Below are 19871 nucleotides of genomic sequence, written 5' to 3'. Positions count from 1 at the left end.
TTTTCTTTCTTTTTGACAGAAGTGAGACCCTTTGACCTGAATCATGATGACTGGTGACACTGAATGTGGAAGAGGTGCTTTCAGTTTTAAGTTATTGTTGTGGAACAAGCAGATTTCCATAGGGGGGTTGGAGCCACGTCCTGCAGATACAAAGATACAAGGAGTACAAGCATCCCATTGCTGCTACTCCTGCTACAACGGTGGTTTTAAAGGAGCTTATTCTCATAAAATGACCAGACTGGATGAATAAAACACGATTTCTCTTTTAATATTGTTGGGTTCTGAAATACTACAGTTAAGGTGCAGATCTGGGCAAGAAGAAATTTTACTGCAAATGCTTTATCTTCTGATAAATTATCCTCACGCTGTGTTCTTCATTCATTGGGGCCTGGTTCAGCTCACAATGGAAGATGGTGAAAATCATGGGAGATCTCCAAAAAAGTGGGGTAAAATTCACTGGTAACATAAAGGCAGTTGGTTTGGTTAATCTATATCAAGAACAAGTACAGCCCACGGCAGGAATTTAGAGTAGGACTGAGAAGAAAAGTTGAGCCCTAAAAGGGTAGCTGGTGCGTGGTGCATTCAATAATTGCATTTATGAATGAACAATTAATTATTACCAACGAATCTCTTGCATATTATTGACCAAGACACAGAAGCTGCCTTTTGGCACTGATGGCTTGCTCAGTTCACGCTTGACAATGGGGGATTGTAGTGGCTGTTCCCTTAAGAAATTGCCCAAGATTGGGACTTATTTGTGCACCATTGCTTGCATCAATTAACAGCACAATCTTTTTGTTATGAAAATGCAAACATTAGTGGCCTGAGGGGCCTTGTAAATGCAAATATAAAACTTTAATTTCAGTATCCCTCACTTTCCCTTTAAGCAAAAGAAAGGCTTTTTTTTTTTTTTTTACTCATTTGTTGTTACAATGACAGGTCTTTTTTATTTTATTTTATTTTATTTTATTTTCTCACTTTAAACACAAAATTGAATTGAACCCAGGGAATTTCCATGGGGATCACTGTCAATCAGCAGGTTTGGATGCATGCTCGGGGCGGCTGGAGCCGGCTGTCGAAAGCCACAGGCTCCTTGGGGCAGGTTGGTGCCAGCCCTCGGGGAGGGAGCTGGGCTGGGCAGCAGGGCTGTCCCCGGGTAGGTGACAATTCCCATGTGAGGATTCTTTCCACTCGCTCCAGGCAGCTGGGGAGCCTAAATTTGGCACTTGCGGTCAGGGGAAGGAGAGAGAGACCTTGAGACGTGTCCTGAAGTCACAAGGTGGCCCCAGCTGGGTGACCGTCACCACCGGGAATGGTTTTGGGTCAAAAACTGATAGTTTTGCCCTCCTCACCATGAGATGTGAGGCAAAAGAGAGGTGTCTCCTCCAAAGCAAGGTGGGAGACAGCACCTGAGTCCATGCCGTTGAGGTGCGATGAAAGAATTGGCGAAAAACCCAAGGTCTGTTTTCCCTTTTCTTTTTACACCGCACATATACAAGTAAAATAATAAAACAGCCACTTCGCTTTCTTCCTCCCAGGCTGGCCCAAATGTGCCCAGGTATGTGTCTAAACAGATTCCTGGAAAACCTGCCCCCGCCGAGGCGCGGGCTCTTGCCTTGGCTGCAGTCTGCAGCTCCGCTGGCGGTGGTTCTCCAGCGCGGATGGGAGCCCGAGGTCAGCTACAAGGCAAAAGCACAAAAAATAGCGGTCAGATGCTGTCCCGAGCAGCATCCTTTGGTACCCACAGGCTCTGCCCGCTCCCCCAGCCTCCCTGCTCGGAGCTGTTAAAATTGCCATCCGGGATTCCTGGTGAACGCTTCATTTGCATCCCTGGCAATTCCTAATTAGACCAAAGGGACAATTAGCCAAGGTAACAATCCCCTACCTAACTCCTAACGCTCTTGTTACCTTTATTTCACAAAGCTGGTGCCGCTGCCACAGGAGAATGAGGATGCTAGGCTTCGGTGGTGGCACCCAGCCTTCCCTTGACCCCATCCTACAGCCCCACATGGGCACGGCAGGACCCGGCCCCGTGTGGTGGCCTTTTGGGGTCTGTTGGGTTTTAGGGTCTGTGGGCACTGCACACACTGGAAAAGGGCCTGTCCCAGCACAGGGAACAGAGCTTAGAGGCAGGGGGAAAAAACAGAAGGAGGAAAAAAAAAAAAAAAAAAAAAAAAAAAAAAAAGAGTTTTAAGCTATTTGTCACCAGTTTTCTCCCCTTCACACCACAACCACCTTTCAGGAGTCCTCCCTTGGAAAGGCTGGTTGTTTTTCTTCCCCCCCTCCCTCTGCCGTTGCACTCCTCTGCTTTGTGAACGCTAGAGGCTCTCTGCGAAAAAACTTTAGTTCCTGACTCTTTTTCTTTTCTTTTTCTTTTTTTTTTTTTTTTCCAACTTCCCTCAGGGAAAAATGTGGAGTTAATTAGCTATGTAAAATGTCAGATGCAGGAAAGGGGCTGTGCTTACTTGGATATCCCATCCGAGGCGAAGTGACTGATATTTTTTTTTTTCCCCCTTCGTTTTTTTTTTTTTTTCTAAGGGGTGGAAAGGAGCTCGCGAAATAAAAGTGCAGCAACGAGCCGGTGGCTCCCAGAGCGGCCGGGGCGGGCGCGTCGGGAGCCCCCAAGGCAGCGCAGCGCGGAGCCCACCTGCCCCCGGGAGCTGCTCGCCCCTCGCTCCGCACCTCTCCCCCGGCACCCAGCCGCCCTGCTAGGCGCACGCCGAGGCTTTTCTCCTTCCCTTCGACTTCTCCTCCAGGACTTTTCCACCGCCGCTGGGACAGCCGCAAACTTTTTCTTTTTTTTTTTTTTTTTTTTTTTTTCTTCTTTCCTCCCTTCCCTCCCACCTTCGCTGGTGGTTTTGTGCTTTTTTGTTGTTGTTGTTGTTGTTTTGCTCTTTTTTTAAATTTTTTAAACTTTGTTGTTGCTATTATTTATTTATTTCGGGGGAAGACCCGCCTGCGTTTCAACCTCCCGTGGCCCCAGCGGAGAGGCCGGGAGCGGCTCCGGCAGCACCTCCCCGGCGCACCGCGTGCGAGCCCGGCCCGGCACGGCTCGGCACGGCTCGGCTCGGCCCGGCACGGCACGGCTCGGGCTTTCGCCCCCGATAATGCAGAGCTACAAGTACGACAAGGCGATCGCGCCGGAGAGCAAGAACGGGGGCAGCCCGGCGCTGAACAACAACCCGGCCAAAGGCAGCAGCAAGAAAGCCCTGCTCATCTGCCTCGACTTCCTCTGCCTCGTCATGGGTGAGCACGGCGCCCCAGCCTTCCTCTCCCCTCTCCTCCTCATCCTCTCCCCGGGTCCCGCTGGGGAGGGAGGCTCGGGGTTGAGCCGAGCCCAGCCGGGCCGGGGCCGCGCCGCTTCCCGAACAAAAGCGGGGCCCTACGGAAGGCGGGGGGGGGGTGAGAGAGAGACACACAAGCTTGGGAAGTGTGCACAACCCCCCGAGCTAGCTCTTTTTGCAATTTATTTAACTTTGTTAAAGCCCAAACTTGTTTAACTCTGCGGCCCCGCGCTGCCGTGCGCTCCCCCGGCGCTGGGGGTGCCCCCGGCAGGGTCCCCGCAGCCCCTCAGGGGCTGCGAGCTCCAGGTGGAGGCAGTGCTGGGGGGCTCCGGGGACAGGGAGCAAAGCTTTGACTCTGCTCTGTGCCGGGGGGGGATGGTGCTGCTTCCCTCCATCTCCCTTGGTTGTTTAAAAAGCTGCTTTGAAGCTCGCCCGGGCATCTCCCAGTGCCTGGAGGAGCCCCAGCCTCAGCCCGCTGGTCTTTTTGGAAGTGGTGGGGCAGGCACAGAAACTGTCAGCGCTCTGCCTCCGAAAAGCCTTCGCATGCCAAAACATCAACCGGTCAATTATGGCTGCGATGCCGAATATTTAATTGACAGACGCAGGCAGGGGAAATCAACTGGCTTCCAACAAAGAGATTAATAACGCAACAGCACGTGAGTTTAATACTCCAGACACCACAGTCTTTAAAACAATTGTTTCTGCTTAGGGCCCGTTTTTTTGAGGACTGTCAGTTTGATTTAATTTTTCTGTAGTTTATTGATCATCTGGTGTATATTACGAGGCACTAATATATTAAGAAGAGAGGCATGGTTTTCTCTTTATATTCCCACAAGAATAGGGGCCAGTGCAGAAAGCTTCATCTTGTATCTGGAAAAAATAAAAATACTCGGTATCCTCTATGTGAAACTAACGTAAGCAGAAATGTAGCTTGACTTACCTCACTTACTGAAACAGGAGGTTGGATTCCTAGTAAAACAACTCCTAGGAGTCAGAACTTTTAAACTTTTATTTACTCAAGTTTTCTTGACTTTAGGCATTCCTGGCATGAGTAAGTGCTATTTGAATGGGTAAAGGACTTTTGTTGTTGTGTATTGTTTTTTTTCTTCTCTAGACTAAGGGTCCAAAATGAAAAAGCAATTAGTTGACATGTGTTATTCTACTTGTGATGGTTTTGGTAAACAGAACTTATCAAGCATCACTGGAAGGTATTGTTAGCAGTGAATAATGTGATACACCAAAAGCTGTGATTGTTGCTTTGTTTCACGTTACTGCAGGTGGAAATCGGAGAGTAAACACAAGGGTTGTTTTTAGGGTGAGGAATGTTTGAAAGTAGGAGCATGAATTCAACAGCTGAAGAAGAGAGCTTTGGTCTGGCTAATGACATGCAGGTGAAGAGCACTGGTGGGACGTGCCAAGGGAGGTGATTATGTGATGGAGAGGCCGGGGTGTGTGTTTGTGGATGGGCTTTTCAAATCCACCCAGCCCAGCAGTATGGGACCTGCTGGTGGATGTCTTTGCATGAGTTGCTGTGAAAGCCAGCTGCCCAGCTCGCAGGAGGCTTGGCTTGCTCTTCTCTCTGCCTTCCTCTAGGGAAAACTAAGAGTTTGCAGTTTTCCAGGCACTTGATTACTATTTTTCTTTGTCACAAGGAAAACACTTTGGAGGTGAGGGAGGGAAAAATAAGTGCTCTAGCTGAAGCCTGGAATAGGAACCTGGATGGTTACAAGATGAGGGGTATTTACATGTCCAGTAAAGAAATAGAGTCCTACGTAAGCTAATGAGAAGCAGAGTTGAGTGAAATGATTTGTTTTAAGGTGGATGCACTGAGCCAGGGTCTTCTGCTGGTGCACGTAGGCATGGCCAATGGCCTCCAGTGCAGTTAAAGTGAGTTACGCCCCTTGAGTGGCTGCCCAAACACATTCGGAGTAACAGGGAAACAGAAGGCTTTTCTCATTTGAAGACCACTTTAGGAAATATTAAAACTGGTCATTTGATTTGCAGAGGGCTACGATGCATTGGCTTCTGCTGCAGTTATTTTGCTGTAAGTCTGCCCTGAGTCAGTATTCTATGGGGAGAAATGAAAAGAATAAGCTATGGCTGAAATGCCTTTCAGAAATGACACATGCTTTTTGTGAGGCAGCAGATGTGTACAAACTCTTCTTTGTTTACATACAAATTTAACCAAATTACCCAGAAGACAATTATCATAAACATCTCAGAAAGTTAAAATAAGTAAAGCAGCGCTATCAGGAGCTTCCTCCAGCTTTAATTTGATGCAAGGTGTTAGAAAGATCCACTTTGTCTTTCATCGTCATTACAATGGTTATCTTGATAGCAAATGCATGAGGGGAAGATTAGTATCTCTGTTCCTCGGGGATGGTGGGGAGCAGTTGTCAATCCATTGATGGGAGCACGTTGCTTTGGCAGCTGCCAGAGCATTGCTGGTGGGGTGGGCTTCGTGAAGATCTGACAAACCAGATCACCCTCAATTTCCCCCGCATTTCCAGCTTGGATTGGGCTAAATATTTCTGAATACCCCGCTCCTGATGAGTGCACTCTGCCTATGAATGTGCCAAGCACCCATACTGACAAATCTCCACTTCCTTGCACCAACGAGAGGTTTCATCACAGATACCGTGAACATCCCAGAAACTGTGTCAGAGTTCAACTGGGTAAAAGAGGCAGAAAAGAACTGAATGTGCATTTAAACCAGGTCATTTGAGGGGGGGAAAATAACTTTCTCCATCTGCTTCCTCTTCTCGGGATGGCTCTGTTTAGAGAATTAGAAGATGCTTCCTGAAATTGTTAGGGCCACAGGCAAGCCTGGTGGTTTGGAAGAGTCCTGCTGGTCACCACGACACATCTGAAAATGTGGCTGAGGAGCTCGGCCTGGGGGGCTCAGCTTGGCCCCGCTAAGACAGTCAGTGGCATGGGTTGAGGAGCAACGGGAGAGTTTTTGAGGAAGGCTCTGATGTGAGGACCTCACGCCACCTACAGTGGTCGCCCTGGTTGCGAGCAGCTCAACCAGCCATCACCTTTCTGCATGGGACGTGGGCCCAGTGGGGCAAGTCCTCCTATCCCGACCCTTCAGGTGGGATGTCTTGGAGGCTGTTCCCATGGAAGTAGCATCTAGGGTTAAATTTGCTCCTCTCAGTCCTGCTTTTTTTTTTTTTTTGCATTAGGCAAACTGTGAGCAGCCACCTGTGCTCTGCTGACAGGCGCCAAGCCGAGCGTTTCATCTCAGAAGAGGGGAAGGCTGCGTCAGCAAGGCCAGCAGGGCACGCTAGGGTCTTCAGTAGCTTGTGTTTTTGCAGCTTGCGCAGGTACAGCAGCTTCCCAAACGTCCTGCTTGTGCTATAAAATAGAGGGGTTTCATCTGGCTGACCCGCTTCCTCTGCTTGTGGAAGTCAGGCTTATGGGCATGTGTATTTAGGGCTGGTGAGATGTAAAGCACGCTTAACTTACCATGCTTCTCATCCTCTGTCTCTAATTGAATTTTTTCTTTTTTTGCCAGTCACAGTTAGTCAACACAACACAAGTTTTACTGCCTTCAGGAAGTTTTGAAGCAACAGATTGATAGGCCTCTTACGCCCTTAATATCTCTTCAGCTTTCTCACAAATTTGGCATCTCTTCTGTTGTGAGTCTGATGCTAAAATGAACTTTGAAAGTAAATATTTATGCTAGCAGGACCTTGAAATGTTTATGTAAGCGGGGATATAATCTTGTAATTTGGGCTAACAGTTTAGGTTACTCTTAACTCTCGTCTGTGTAGAAAATTGTGTTGTTGTCCAGCTTCCAGAAGCAAAAAAGGCTTGAGTTCCACCTGAACCCCTGCCATGCCATCACAAAAATTGGCACAAACAGGCCTGGGTTTGTCATTTAATTGTAAGGAGTGGGAGGAATTAAAGATGAGGGATGAGGTTAGAGTTCTTTGGAGGCTGTAAAGTTGAATCCGATGAGCTAAGCAACTCTGTTTTGTTTGGGTTGTTTTTTGTTGTTTTGTTTTTTTACGACTACCCTGCCATGCAGGGCGTGCAGATGTGCAGGTAACATCTTCCTATAGGTACCTGAAAAACTGCTGACTCAGCTGTTTCTTATTTTTGGTGAGGGACAATGAGCTCTGGCCACACTAAACCAGCCAAGCAGTCCCAGTGCCTTGGTGGTGTCTTCTCCATGCCTTCCCTGGGCTGGGGAGGTCTGGGCCTGCACCACACGGCAGAAGCTGTGTGGGTGGAGAGCCGTCATCGTGCTTGGAGCATCCCTAAATCAGGTTTGGTTGTTGGTGTTTACGTATTGCTTCTTTTCATCCTGGTAGGAGCTCCTCATGGCAGAGGTCTGTCACGAAGCAGCAGGGTCTGTCTCAGGGATGGATGCTGTGGAAGTGCTCTGGTGAATGCAGGTTTGCAGGGGAGGCATCTTGGTAAGGGGCTGTATGGCTGCATCCCATTGTACCTTGATTGGGATGCTTCTTCTAAAAAATTTTTCAAGACTGAACCAGCAATCAGCATCCAAGCATGATATCCATCCTCAGTTTTTGCCCCTTTTTTGGAGGACAGAAAGAGCAAAAGATGACTGGAAGAAAATATGAGAGAAATGTTTTGGAGGTGTTTAAAATATTTTTTTCTTTTGTGTGCGTGTGTTGACTTTATAAAAACTGAAACAAAAAGTATCAAGAGCAGGTTATTAGTGACAATTATACCTGAGGTGTTAATTGCAGAACAAGGAAGTGCTGTACCTATGGCAGACCGAGTCCTCGGGGGTATAAATCTGCTTGCTTTCCTGAGTTGGTGGAATTCAGCCAGGCTGAAGATGTGTCTCCAGGAAAGCAGGATTACGTGCTACTGCTTCGTGGCCAGGAGTGCTTTGAATCTTGTGTACCTGCTGCTGAGACAGGCAGGAGATGGGATCGCAATTACAGTAGACGACATTTTTTTTTTAATCATATCTGTTTGTAGTGAGCACAGAAAATAATATAAACATCGCTCCCAGATCAAACAGATTATTTTTATACCCTTTAAAACTCGATTTAATATGCATACCTTTCTGGGGCTGTCTTGGTCTGACTTTGTTTGCCTAGATACAGGTTGACAGTACATCCTCCAGATGCTCGTGCCTCCATAGACCGCCCAGAAATGGTTTGCATACTTGAGCTAGGAAGGCTGTTCGCATGCCTCCATCTCTGTCTGAAATGAGTTAAAAGAGGGGAAAAAAAAACACCCCAGCCCTGTTCTGTAGCTTGCTGTGGAGGAGCAGACTCCGTCCTCTCCGTTTCATTCATACAATGCTCCCGCTTCATCCGTGGCAATCCAGGAGGGACCGTTGTGGTCGCCCGGTCTGCCTTCGCCTCGAACAAGGGCATGCCTGTTGAAGGCAGCGTGGGGAGAGGCAGCAGCCTCCAAGCCCTCCTAGCCTAGCCTCAATGCAGCCAGCTCTGAGAGCTGCAGCTTCCCCGGGGGATGTGTCACGGGGGGAACAGGGAACCCCCCTCCCCGGATGCCAGCTGGGGGCTGGGTATCATTGCCCTGTGTTGTGGTGTTTTGGTGCTTAGGGCCCTGGCTGCTGCAGTTATGCTGCTTTTTTTGATAGCTCAGGTTTCATGTTTAAAAAAAACAACATGTGACCCAAGTGAATGATAATGCCTCAGAAGAGCAGTGACTTGAAGAATCCAGCATTTATGCTGTAATGGTAAAGTCTAAAGTTGTTTTTCTGAATACACTTCATGATTCGTATATTCTTTGGGTGGCTGATGTGGCAGAGCAGTGGGAACTGGTTCAGCAGAGGCTAACGGAGCCCTCTGTGCCTCCAGCACTATGACTCTGCCCTGTGCCCCTGCCCAGATTTCTGTCAGGCTGGAGAGGTCTCACCAAAAGCTGGGATGAGGATGCCCCATGCACCGTCTCCTGAGGGCTCAGTGTGATCCCTTTCACAGAAGGACATTCATATCCCAGTCAGAGCCACCCCATCCTTTTTTCCATTTCGCTCTCTCTCGTGACACCTATTTGCAGAAGCACGATCCGCTCCACGATTTTAGCACGCGAAAAGCTCCTCAGTGTAGATCAGGTGTCCGCGTGCAGGGTTGTGTTGGGGCAGCTGTTGGGAGGTCGTGCTCAGGAATTCTCCTGAGCAGGAAGGATGCTGCCAAGAAAGAGGAGTTTGAAAGTGTCTTCATGGAGTTTCCTGACGCAAACCACTGGAAAACTTGCCTTAAGTTTATCACCAAGACAATGTATTAAAAAGCTTGAAACTTAGGTTGGCCAGGCAGCTCTAGGTGCCAGAAATATATTTAAACTCTTGTACTTTCAAGTTGGTCACGTAAGTGGGCTTGTTTTTCACATGCGTTGGATGTTTTGAGGACAGAGGGTTGAAAACCGACTCTCCGCGTCAAGTAAATATTACAAGCAGAGCCTGTAACCTAACTCCGGAGCTCCTGATGTTCTGAGGCTGCCTGTGCTCTTTGTGCTGGGTGTTCCCATTCCAGTGCTGCCTGTATGTAGCTTGCACCTTTCCGCGAACTTGTCTTATCAGAGCACATGGTGCTCTCCATCAGGAGCTACGGGACTGGGCTGGGGCTGCTAGCCAAAGCCCAAATGGAGCTGCGTGTGGTCTGACTGCTGCTGACACTGAATCACTGGAGAGCATTTGTAATCCTCTAGTACTTTCCCATCATTTTCCATCCCTTGCCCCAAAAGGATGCGGCAACTACACTGAGCACAGCACAGAAGCTTGGGAGATGACTGCAGCCTTCTGCTAAAGCACACCCATGGGTCTAGTCTGCAATGGCCGAGACACAAATTGAAGATGGATTGGCAGTGCTCTTGCTTGGTTTAGGCTGGAAAAACCCGGGCCTTGCCCTGAACAGTGCCGGCAGCTGTGGCACGGAGGTGTCCTACATGGCACTGAGGGTTTGCAGATGGCTGAACCTCTTGGGGTTGCTTCAGCTTGCCGGTCGGAGGAGCTGAACACAGTGTGGTGCTCCTTTCCACGAGGTTAAACAGAAAAAGTGAAAGTCCCTGGTTAGTGGTTTTGGGCAGACGTCCCTCTTGAAGCAAATGATGATCCCTCTGAGAGCTTGCTTTTCCCCACGGTGTCAGGGTTGTAGCCTGCTGCCATGCAGAGGAAGCAACAAGCTGCATTCCCTGTAATTAGCTTTCAGCTGGTTTTACTGTAAATTAGCGAGAATGACGGTCACTTTTTGAAAGCTTTTACAGCAGTGCCCTTCATCTGATTGTGCATGTGTTGGAGGAAGGCACCGCAAGCAGACATTAATTCCACTGCCATTAATCCAGTGTGTGCTTATTCATGGCTGAGACATCGCATGCCTCGGGACGAACCACTGCATTTGAAAGCTGCTGTGACAAGCGGGGTCTGGGCTTCCTGGCCTGGGAAGTTATTCCCCACCTCTGTTCTGGGGTGGTTTGATGCTCTTTTCTCAAAGCCCAGCCCTGCTGGTCTTTCCCACTGATGTTGTCTGCGAGGTCTCTGCTGCAGCAGCGCAGTGGCCGTGGCAACCGCTCCTGCACCCCAAGTATTTCAGCACAGAAGAGCTTTGAGGCTTTCCAAGGCTTTTTGTTAGGCCCACCACTCTCCAAAGTGATAGTTTCCAAAGGGAAAGCCAAAAATATCTCTCAGAATGCTGCTTAGCGAACAGCGGGTACGTTTATTTTCCCGAGTGATGCTCGTGGGTTATTTTGGATGATGGTGAGCCGGCGACAGGCAGCAAGGCTCCTCTGAAGCTGATAGCTGTGACTCGGTTTGGTGCTATCAGGTTTCTGAAGCAGCCCTTTGATCAGTGATTAGATGGCCCTGGCTTTTTGCAAAGCTGCTGCTCCCTTTGGCTCCTGGGTTTCTGCCCTGGACCTCAAAGGCCCAAAGGAATGATCCCTGTGCAGAGCCTGCTGTCCTTCCTTGTGGCCGGGGAGGTTTGTGCCTCTTGATGTAGGGAACATGAAGGAGCATCCGCCGCCATGGGTGAGGAGCAGGAGCACAATGAGGGCACTCCTCAAAGGCCAAATTTCCATTACAGATGTGCCCAGCTGCCTGGTGGGGTTTGCAGAGCTAACGGGGTACCTCTAATTCCTGATCATTTCATGTAGGCTCAAGGCCTCTGCCAGGGCCTCGCCGGGTAGGGAGGCAGCTTTTGAATGCTGATCCTCAGCCATGTGCCATCCAGGAGGAAGTCTGTGGCTCTTGTGGCCAGGCCGAATCCTGTCCCTAGGATATGTGTGCACCTGCCCCTGAAATTTCCACCTTGGTTCCTATGTGAACGTAGCTAGGTGGCCCCCCTTGCACGCTTCCCACTTCTGCAGAAAAGGGAAGCAGCCTTGGATCACCAGCTGCAGCTGGCTCGGCCCTTCCCCAAACCAGGGCTGAGGCTTTTCTTGGTAAGGGTGCATGGGAAGAGGTGTGCTGAGAGGTCTACCAACCGATAACAAGAGGCACAGGTGGATAGTTCACAGAAGAAGGGGTTGGAGGGTGTTTTTGCTTCCTCAGAACTGCCAAGCTAAGGAGAATTTCCTTTTTCTGCATAGCAATACAAGGCTGTTTTCAGTAGAGGCCTGCCTTTTTTCTTATTTTCTTATAAAAGTTTGTAGCATCAGTGACTATCTCATAAAATAATCCCATTTATTTTCACCCATAATCCAGGATAAGTTTCTTTTTCTTTCATTGCCTAACACTCCCCATTTCTTGACCCTCCCTGTCGCGTTAGCATGCAGTGGTCATTCTGCTGCAGCTCCCACAAAGCAGCAGAAAACCAAGGTAACAGCAACATTTTGAGTGAAGGGGATGAAATGTGGAATAGGTTCAGCGTATTTCTTTGTCATTGTTGGAGTCCTATTCAGTCTGGAGCTGAATAGGAGGCTGATTAGCATGTGGAAGCATTTCTAAAGCATTGGTCTGGGGAGGGTTGGTTTTTTTGTGTTTGTTTTTTTTTCTTCCTTAAAGGAGAAGTTTTGTGGCATTTATTTTTCTTACTGAGCTGGCATGAATCTTTGTGAAATGCAAAACCATGGAAAAGTCAAATAGCATTTTAGAGAGAGCCTGTTTTGATAAATTATCACATGCACGGGCACAAAGAAGTTCTGCAATGCCTAAAGTTGCTGCAGGGTCTATGGGTGCCACATTTTTGAAATGGTCAGATGAGTGGGAGTGAGTTTGACCATAGGATGCATCTGGATTGCAGATATGAGACTTTGCTTTTGCTCTTGCTGAAGTCATCTGCAAAACTGGATGTTGCTTTACGAATGCAGGATTGGGTCCACAGTCTGAAAATCCACCTGCTTGAACGCTCAGCATTTTGCTTTCACAGGGAAAGATATAATGCTGAGGTCGATGAAAAAGCTCACTGCAAGTGGAAAACCAGCTTTTCCCAGTGATATTGCTTCAGGTTCTGGGTGTGGGGTTTCAGGGAAGAAAGTTCGTTTTCCCTTTGGCATTGGCAGAGTTACCCACGTGGAGGGGAAACCTGCTGCACCGTCCCTTGCTTTGTGCTTAGATGACACCAGAGTCACCACAGGACTTGGTGCTGGCACACCAGGGGACTTCTTGGGCGAGTTGCAGCCCTTTGCTGTGAGGTCTGGTGTGCTTAGCTCCAGGTAACTGCAATTATTGCCTCGCTGCCATCTGTGCTGCAGGGCCTCTGCTGGGGCTGTGCTAGTGCAGAGGTCCTGTCCTGGATGCACTGCATCTTCTCGTCCTAGGGGCACTGCAGGATTTTCGGGGTGCTTGCAGACCTAAAGAGAGATAGGAGACCAAGTTGCATGCTGCAGCTGTGTGGGTTTAGCACACTTGTTCCCCCGAGCTTGCAGACAGAGTGGGTTAGTACAGGAAAGTGGATTTAACATCCCATTGAGAATCTGCTGCAGCTCGCTGCTGTGTCTTCACGCAGCCTAATGAATCCTGATTAAAGCTGCTGTTTAATTAAGGAGAACTTAGCTCCTCTGGTCACAACTCACGATTAAAGGACTGTTTGAAGTAATTCTGCAATACTTTTCCCCCCTCCTCCTTTAACGTGAAGAAAGCTGCTAGCGCCGTACGTGCCCCAGCGCCGAGGTTTTGAACGTTATTACAGGACCGCAAACCTGCTGGCGAATCTGGCTGCTGCCAAGGCACCCGAACATTAAAAAGCCCTGCAGAGGGGTGGGAGGGAGTTCAATCTCAGGATACGCTGATTTGGAAAGGGAATCCAAACAAAGAGGCTTTTCAGCAGAGGCTGAGACTTGGCTTCTCTCAAGGGCAGTTTGGGCTTGGGGAAGCATCCGGGAGGCAGTGAGCAGCGCGGGAGTGCGCGAGCTGGATGCGGCGCGGTGTAAGGTTTCCCAGCACAGCATGGTTTTGTGTTACAGGCTGGGGACCTGCCTGTAAGTGCTCCCCTCTCTTCTTTTTTTCTCTTTTCCCCTTTATTTCTGTTGGAAACAAAGGGGAGGTTTAGGCTCTTCTTTTTTTTTTTTTTTTTTTTTTTTTTTTTTTTTTTAAAGAGAGGGAAAATAAAGGTCCTTGCCTCCAGCTCCCGGAGTTTTGGTGCCGAAGAGGAACCTGGTGGTGTCTCCAACCTGGAGAAACCCTTTGCTGGGGGGACAGGATCTTGGTGGGCAAGTGTTTGGCTCAGACAGGGAGAAATGGATACCAGGACACCTTCATGATAAAGTGGGATGTGCATCCACAAGGCGCCCCACTGCTGTTGTGCTGAGGGCAGGGCACTCCACGGCCCACAGTGCAAGCCCTTTCCCTTTTGGTGGCACCTCCAAGTGCCACTGAGCTTTTAAGAAATGTCAGGAAGAGCAGAGTGGAGAGGAGGTGCTACCAACCATCTCAACCAACCAGTCGTTTTTTTTATTTTTATAGGCACCAGATGGTTTTAATAGAGGAAAGCTGAACTTCTTATGACCCTTCCCCACAGACGCTGTTTGTTGTTTTGTAATTGTGGCCAGGATAAAACCGTGTCCCAGGACCTGCCGCGAGGGTGAGGGCTTGGTGCCTGGTGCTTTCTTCTCTCACCCCACCATGTGCCCTCCCCACTGCCCCATGCCCCTCTCCCTGCCCTGCCTCCAAATTATCTGGGGGAAGCTGCTGGCCATGAAAGACTTGAGGCTTTCCACCCATCCCCGTGTAAAGAGATTAGCAATAGTACAAATCAGAGAAAACTGAAACATCTCAAAGCAAAGCGCAAGGAAGCAATAAAACGTCAGGCCATGTTTTCCCTTCTAGTTGATTAAAAATGCTTCTGATAAGCAAGAAAGCTTTCCTGGCTGGACAAGATCTGTATCGTGTCAAATGCACTGAAAAGTTTATTAGGAAGATAAAGTGGTGTGAGCGTTGGGCTGTGCTTGCAGCCCGCCGGTGTCAGCGCTGAGTTACCCTGTGGGGCTGAAGGCTTTTTGCAGTGGTATGGGGGGAAGGAGTGTGATGGGAGAATTGCTCGCCCTATGGAGAGGGGGAAATACAAATGTAGGGAAATAGGGGTGTCTGGAGGGATGGTGGGAGACATGGGCGTCTGCATGCTTAAAAGCTGTTGGAAAATTTTGTATAGAAATTGGCTGTTGGGTAAAGGTAGAAGAGCAAAATTTATCAAATTACTGCTAATGAGGGCCTCTGGGTGCTATATCCATAATGCAACCAAACCATGATTTTTGAGTGCATAGCTCTCCCGTGACTGATGCCTCCAGGAGCAATGTTCCACCAGGGCTGACCAGTTCTGCAAATTCCCTCTCAACACGTCCAGCCTTGTTTCTGGCTAGCAGCCTCAAACCTCCAGTAAATCTGAAATAAAGATCCATAGGGCTCCTGGGCAGAGAGGCAGCCAGGAACAAACTGTTATCCCTATCCCCTTTGCTTTTGTTTCCAATAAGGTTTACTTCTTTGGGAGCAAATGGAAAAATGTCTTCAGATGCATGTTGAAAAAGTCCCGTGCTTGGCTAGCCCATCTCAGAGACCAGAGACCATTTTAACAGTTCCAAGCTGTAATGGTCATTATTTTTATCACCCATTTGATGAGTGGTAGGTGATGGGACAGCCTGCTGGCATGCATTTTTGTGGCAGAGAGCTTTGCTGCCCATCTTGTGTGCCACTCGTTTCATGGTGCCTCTGTGGACAGGAGGCCACTGAACCACAGCATGCCAGGGGGAAGAGAGGCTCAGAGGACTTGCCTTGGCTTTTGGAAAGTGTAAAATCAAGTAGGAAAATGAGATGAGGGCTAGGTTTCCTTCTCTCCATGGGAGAACCAGTGGTGGTGCTTGGAGATCTGCTCGACAGAGCGAGGGGCTCGGCAGGCAGAGACCTGCTCCGCTGTGGCTTCCCCTTTGCTTGAGAACTCGATGCCTGTGTTTTCTGCTCAGAGATCAAATACAGGACAAGAATTAAAAAGCAGGAAGACAAAAGATTAGCTTCCGTGCCGTTGTTTGACTTCCCAAGGTTTAATTGCCAAGGGCTGCTCCGGGAGCCAGCTGGCTGTGAAGGGACGCGGATCTCAAGTTAGAGAAGGGCTTTTTTGCTCCCACGATCTGGTAGCTGCTATATTTTCTTTTGCAGGAGATAGAGCTTTGTATATATTTATTCCTCCAGAGGTGAATTATCTTCAGGTACCTGCTTCCTCAATTTCTCCAGTTGCTGTTCAAGCTCCTGCTGTCACTGTTTTACTACCTACATCAGCAAGAGGGTGAAAGCAGCAGGAATGGCAAGTATGGAGTGCAACCTGCACCTTAATTGTAGAGTTTTCCCTCTGTGGAGCAGAAAAGTAGTGTTTATGTGAAGGGAGAACATGATAGGTGGTTCAACTTGCAAGCCCTTGTTGGGGTGAGCGGAAGCAAAAGAGCAGTAATGAACTATTTAATGCCACTCATCCATTTTTTAAAGAAATATGTTTCTGGTGAGCTTTGATGGCTTGTAGTGTAGGAGCAAAACCCCAGTGGTTTCCATCCAGACCGTGCACCAAGGGATGTGCACATCCCCCAGTGACAGCAGGATTAGCCCCACTGGTGTGTGGCCTGGGAGCGAGCTGGACAATCCCAGTTTTGCTGCCAGAACCTCACTTTTACACTAACTCAGAAAGAAGGGAGGAAAAAAAGACCAGCTTACTCCCCCTCCAAAACCAAACAACCAACCTGCCACCCCCCAACAAATGCATGCATTATTTGACATGCTGGCTGTATAAACCTCGACATTAGCTACCTGTGAATCATCCAGCAGCATGTTAATTGGTACCCCTCGGTAGATTAGGATTTGGCATCAGGTCTGCATGTAATTACAAGCCACACACAGAAGGACACAGGCAGCTAATGAACTCCTGCCAAACTCCAGCTCTGCTTCTGCGGCTTTTGAAGTTTGCTGGTCTTTCAGTGTTTTGTATAGCGAGCGCTGAAAGGCATCAAATCACTCCTTTGACAGCGTTTAGAAAGAGCTGGTTTGTTGAATGAGAGAGTCCCTCCAAGCTCTGATCTGAGAACTGGAGCATCTATAGGCGCCTTTCTCACCGGAGCAGTAAATAGGCTGGAAATCGAGGACACCCCCTACGAGCTGCTAAGCTCCTGCCTGGGCAGCAGGAGCCAGGGGGCTCTGGTTGCCACGATGGGCTGCAAGAAAAGAAACTATTTCCATTTAAAAACATCCTTCCAAACAACCATGCCAGTGGTAGAGGGAGAAATGGGCTTTTTCCCAATCGTCGAAGCGCTTAGAAAAGAGGCTGTGCGAAGTGGGTTGCGGCACATTGCATGGGGCTGAGATTGCAAAGGAGGTGGGAAAAGGGGTGTTGGAGGTTTCTGCAGGTTTTTGTGATGCTGAGCAGTGGCATTGTAGGGTGCCCGGTTCAGAGGCTTGGGGGTGCTTTTCTGTGGCATTTTGTTTCTGTGGTCAGGCCTGAGCCCCTCTCCTCTTTTCATGATGGATGTGACAAAGGGAGCTGTTGAAGGAAAAAAAAACAATTTCCCTGAAAACCTGCAATTTTCAGGCAAACATACCAGGCAAGTTTCATGGCAGTACCATGGTGAAGAGGAATAATGCAACTTGGCACGAAGCCCTTCAAGAAAAAAAAAAAAAAATAGGGAAACAGTAGAGCCTTTGTCAAAATTAACCGCAATAAAGAAAAAGGGACTGCCATTCCCTTGGGCTTCTTTAACCTTTTTTCCCCAATTTATTCACACGTTCCTTGACAGCGGGGCAGGGCATTGTTACGAGGGGGCTGGAAAGGGAAATGGGGAGTTATCCATTTTTTGCTCTTAAAGAACACTGTATGCATTGTGTCCCCTGGGTGCGTGTAAATAAGGAGCCTGGATGTTGCCTGTGCTGTTCGGATCCGGCCCCATTTCTGCCCTGCCTTAAGGGAACAGGGCCATGTAGTGTCACCTGGCCACAGAGCTGCTGTTAGAGAGGTAGTTCATCCCATCCTTGCTGGTAGTACGGGGCAGCCACCTCTGTTGCTCAAGGTGACCACCAAAGTAGCCCATTCACAGCTGTTTTTCACCAAAATATCTTAACCCACACAACTGGGCAGCAAGGCCAAGGCAGAAGCCTTCATGTACAAGGCTTGCCCTCCCTGTAATATGAAGCTCGTATAGTTAACTGCATGATTTTATTTTATTTATATATATTTTTAATATTACCTGGATACCAGCACAGTCTCAGCTATGTCACACATTGCCGTATATTAGGGTGCCACTCTCATGGTGCGACTTCAGTCAAAGTACAGGAGAGGAAGAAATGAGATAATCCTGGATCTTTTTAACCCATTGGGCATAGGCACAGCCTTGTGGGGCTTTGCCTATGGGACCAGTGAGATTAAACCCCCATCACTTGAAGGGCTCTTGAACCATTTCCACCTGCACTCATGCTTTTTTGATTTTCTTTCAGCGCCGTGCATTATATCCTGGAAAGTGTACCAGATCACGACTACCGAGGGGGAAAAGTTTCATTTCCAGTTAATCAAGGGAGTTGTGTAATACCATTTTCTCCTGGGGAACTTCCAGAAAAAAGGAAAAAAATAAGAGGAGGGAGTATTATATAAAGCGAGTATATTAAGAGGAAATAAATTATGAATTAAAAGTGATTAGTGAACTTTTAAGGAAGAGGTCAGAAGTGCATTTTGGACTACAAACTTCTTAAGCTTTCAGTGCTTGTCTTCGGTTACAGAGTTATAACCCCGCATTATTTGTGCAGGTGGCTGCTGCTGCAAATCCGAAGCAGGATTTTGCATTTACAATAGGTACATTGACAGAACGGGGTCACAAAGCTACTCGCGGCCTCCTCCTGCAAAGGAGCAGTTGCTCCCAAAAACGTGCTCAATTATGGCTGTAGAGCTTGGCCAGGATGCTCCGGGCAAGCAGGGAGGAAGCTCGGGAAGTTTAGCAGATGAATTTTGTTTTGTTTTTGTTTTAAGGGGCCTGATGTGGACCAGGTGAGCTGGCTGTATTCCTGCATTTGCTCCTTTACTGTTTTAAAAAATAATAGGATTTGGTCAACTGCATCACTTTGGCTGCAGCTTTATATTTCCACTGTAAGCTTTTGCTAAGGTTTGTCATGGTTGTGCAATGAAAAGTAGCTTATACCTGGCAGTGTTTGGAGTAGTGAGCTGAGGTAAGGAGTCGCTGCTCATTATTCTTGTATATTAACGTGAGACCTACAGCCCGCAGAACTTTAATTTTGAGTAGGGGCTGGCAGAGTTGAGCAGACCCCTTGTTATAAGGGCAAATTGGAGGGTGCCCATGGCAGTGTGTGTCAGTGGGGCCAGTGCGAGCTCTTCCTCGAAGGCAGACCCAGGGAAGCCGTGGCGAGGCAGAGCTCCTTCCAAACCCCACTGACTGGCAGAGGAAACTGGGCTCGCTTCATTTCTAATTGAAAACATAATGGTCGCCACAGCGTGTTTTTCACACGCTCTGTTTGCCCTGGGTATTGCAGGGTTTGAGGATGTGTTCTTAATTTTTTTCCCCTCTCTATTTGAGCTGGGTCATCCTAGGTCAGACTTGGCATATCTGGAAGGCCTTCCACAGCACTTGGCCATATAGAGGTGCATCAAAAGATCTGATGCCTTGGGTTTTCATGGCACATTGCATTTTTATTTGTTTTTCTAGACAATGTGAGCTTATGGCTTTTTTTCCATCATGCTTGATTGGCGCCGTCTCTGGGTTCCTATTTATAATGTCTTTTATAATCATCCTCTCCAGCTTTTGCGGGTTGGCCAGTCTGGCTTAGATCCGTTCTACCCCACAAATGCAGAATTTTATATGCATCTAGATATTGTGACTTGGATAAGCTTTTGTTCTTATTAACGCATTTTTTAGGTATTAAAAATATATGCACACTTTATATTAAAGCTCTTTTTAATATATCAGCTAACGCCAAACTCCCAGGAGGAACAACTTAACATACTTCTTAGAATTCCTTTCTCTCCTTTTTTCCTTTGTACATGGTGTTTACTTCTGGAAATAGGTAACAGGTACTCTCTGAAAGAGCAGAATTCCTCCCAGCAACAGCAATGGCAGCGCTCCTGTTCATCTGGAGCCTTTGGAGAGCGAGTGCATGGGTCTGGCACAGCGAGCTCCGGCCACATAAGGAAGCGTTTCCTGCTGGGGTTTCGAATCCAGAGGAATTTGCAGTGC

At 48.2% G+C, this 19871-nt stretch overlaps 1 protein-coding gene across 1 annotated transcript in view; it reads left to right on the top strand.

The window, feature by feature from the left end:
• The first annotated feature begins 2558 nt into the window (after positions 1-2558).
• Positions 2559-19871, top strand: part of PLPP3 (phospholipid phosphatase 3) — a 41414-nt gene continuing 24101 nt past the window's right edge. Inside the window, exon 1 of the mRNA XM_082765899.1 lies at positions 2559-3246. Coding sequence (XP_082622025.1) covers positions 3108-3246 — 139 coding nt within the window. The 5' untranslated portion in view covers positions 2559-3107. The remainder of the gene's footprint in view (positions 3247-19871) is intronic.

This window comes from Aythya marila, assembly GCF_965140915.1.
Source record: "Aythya marila genome assembly, chromosome: 8".
NCBI classification, from domain to species: domain Eukaryota; kingdom Metazoa; phylum Chordata; class Aves; order Anseriformes; family Anatidae; genus Aythya; species Aythya marila.
Note: the sequence above shows the minus strand (reverse complement) of the source record. Positions and strands in the feature narration are given on the sequence as shown.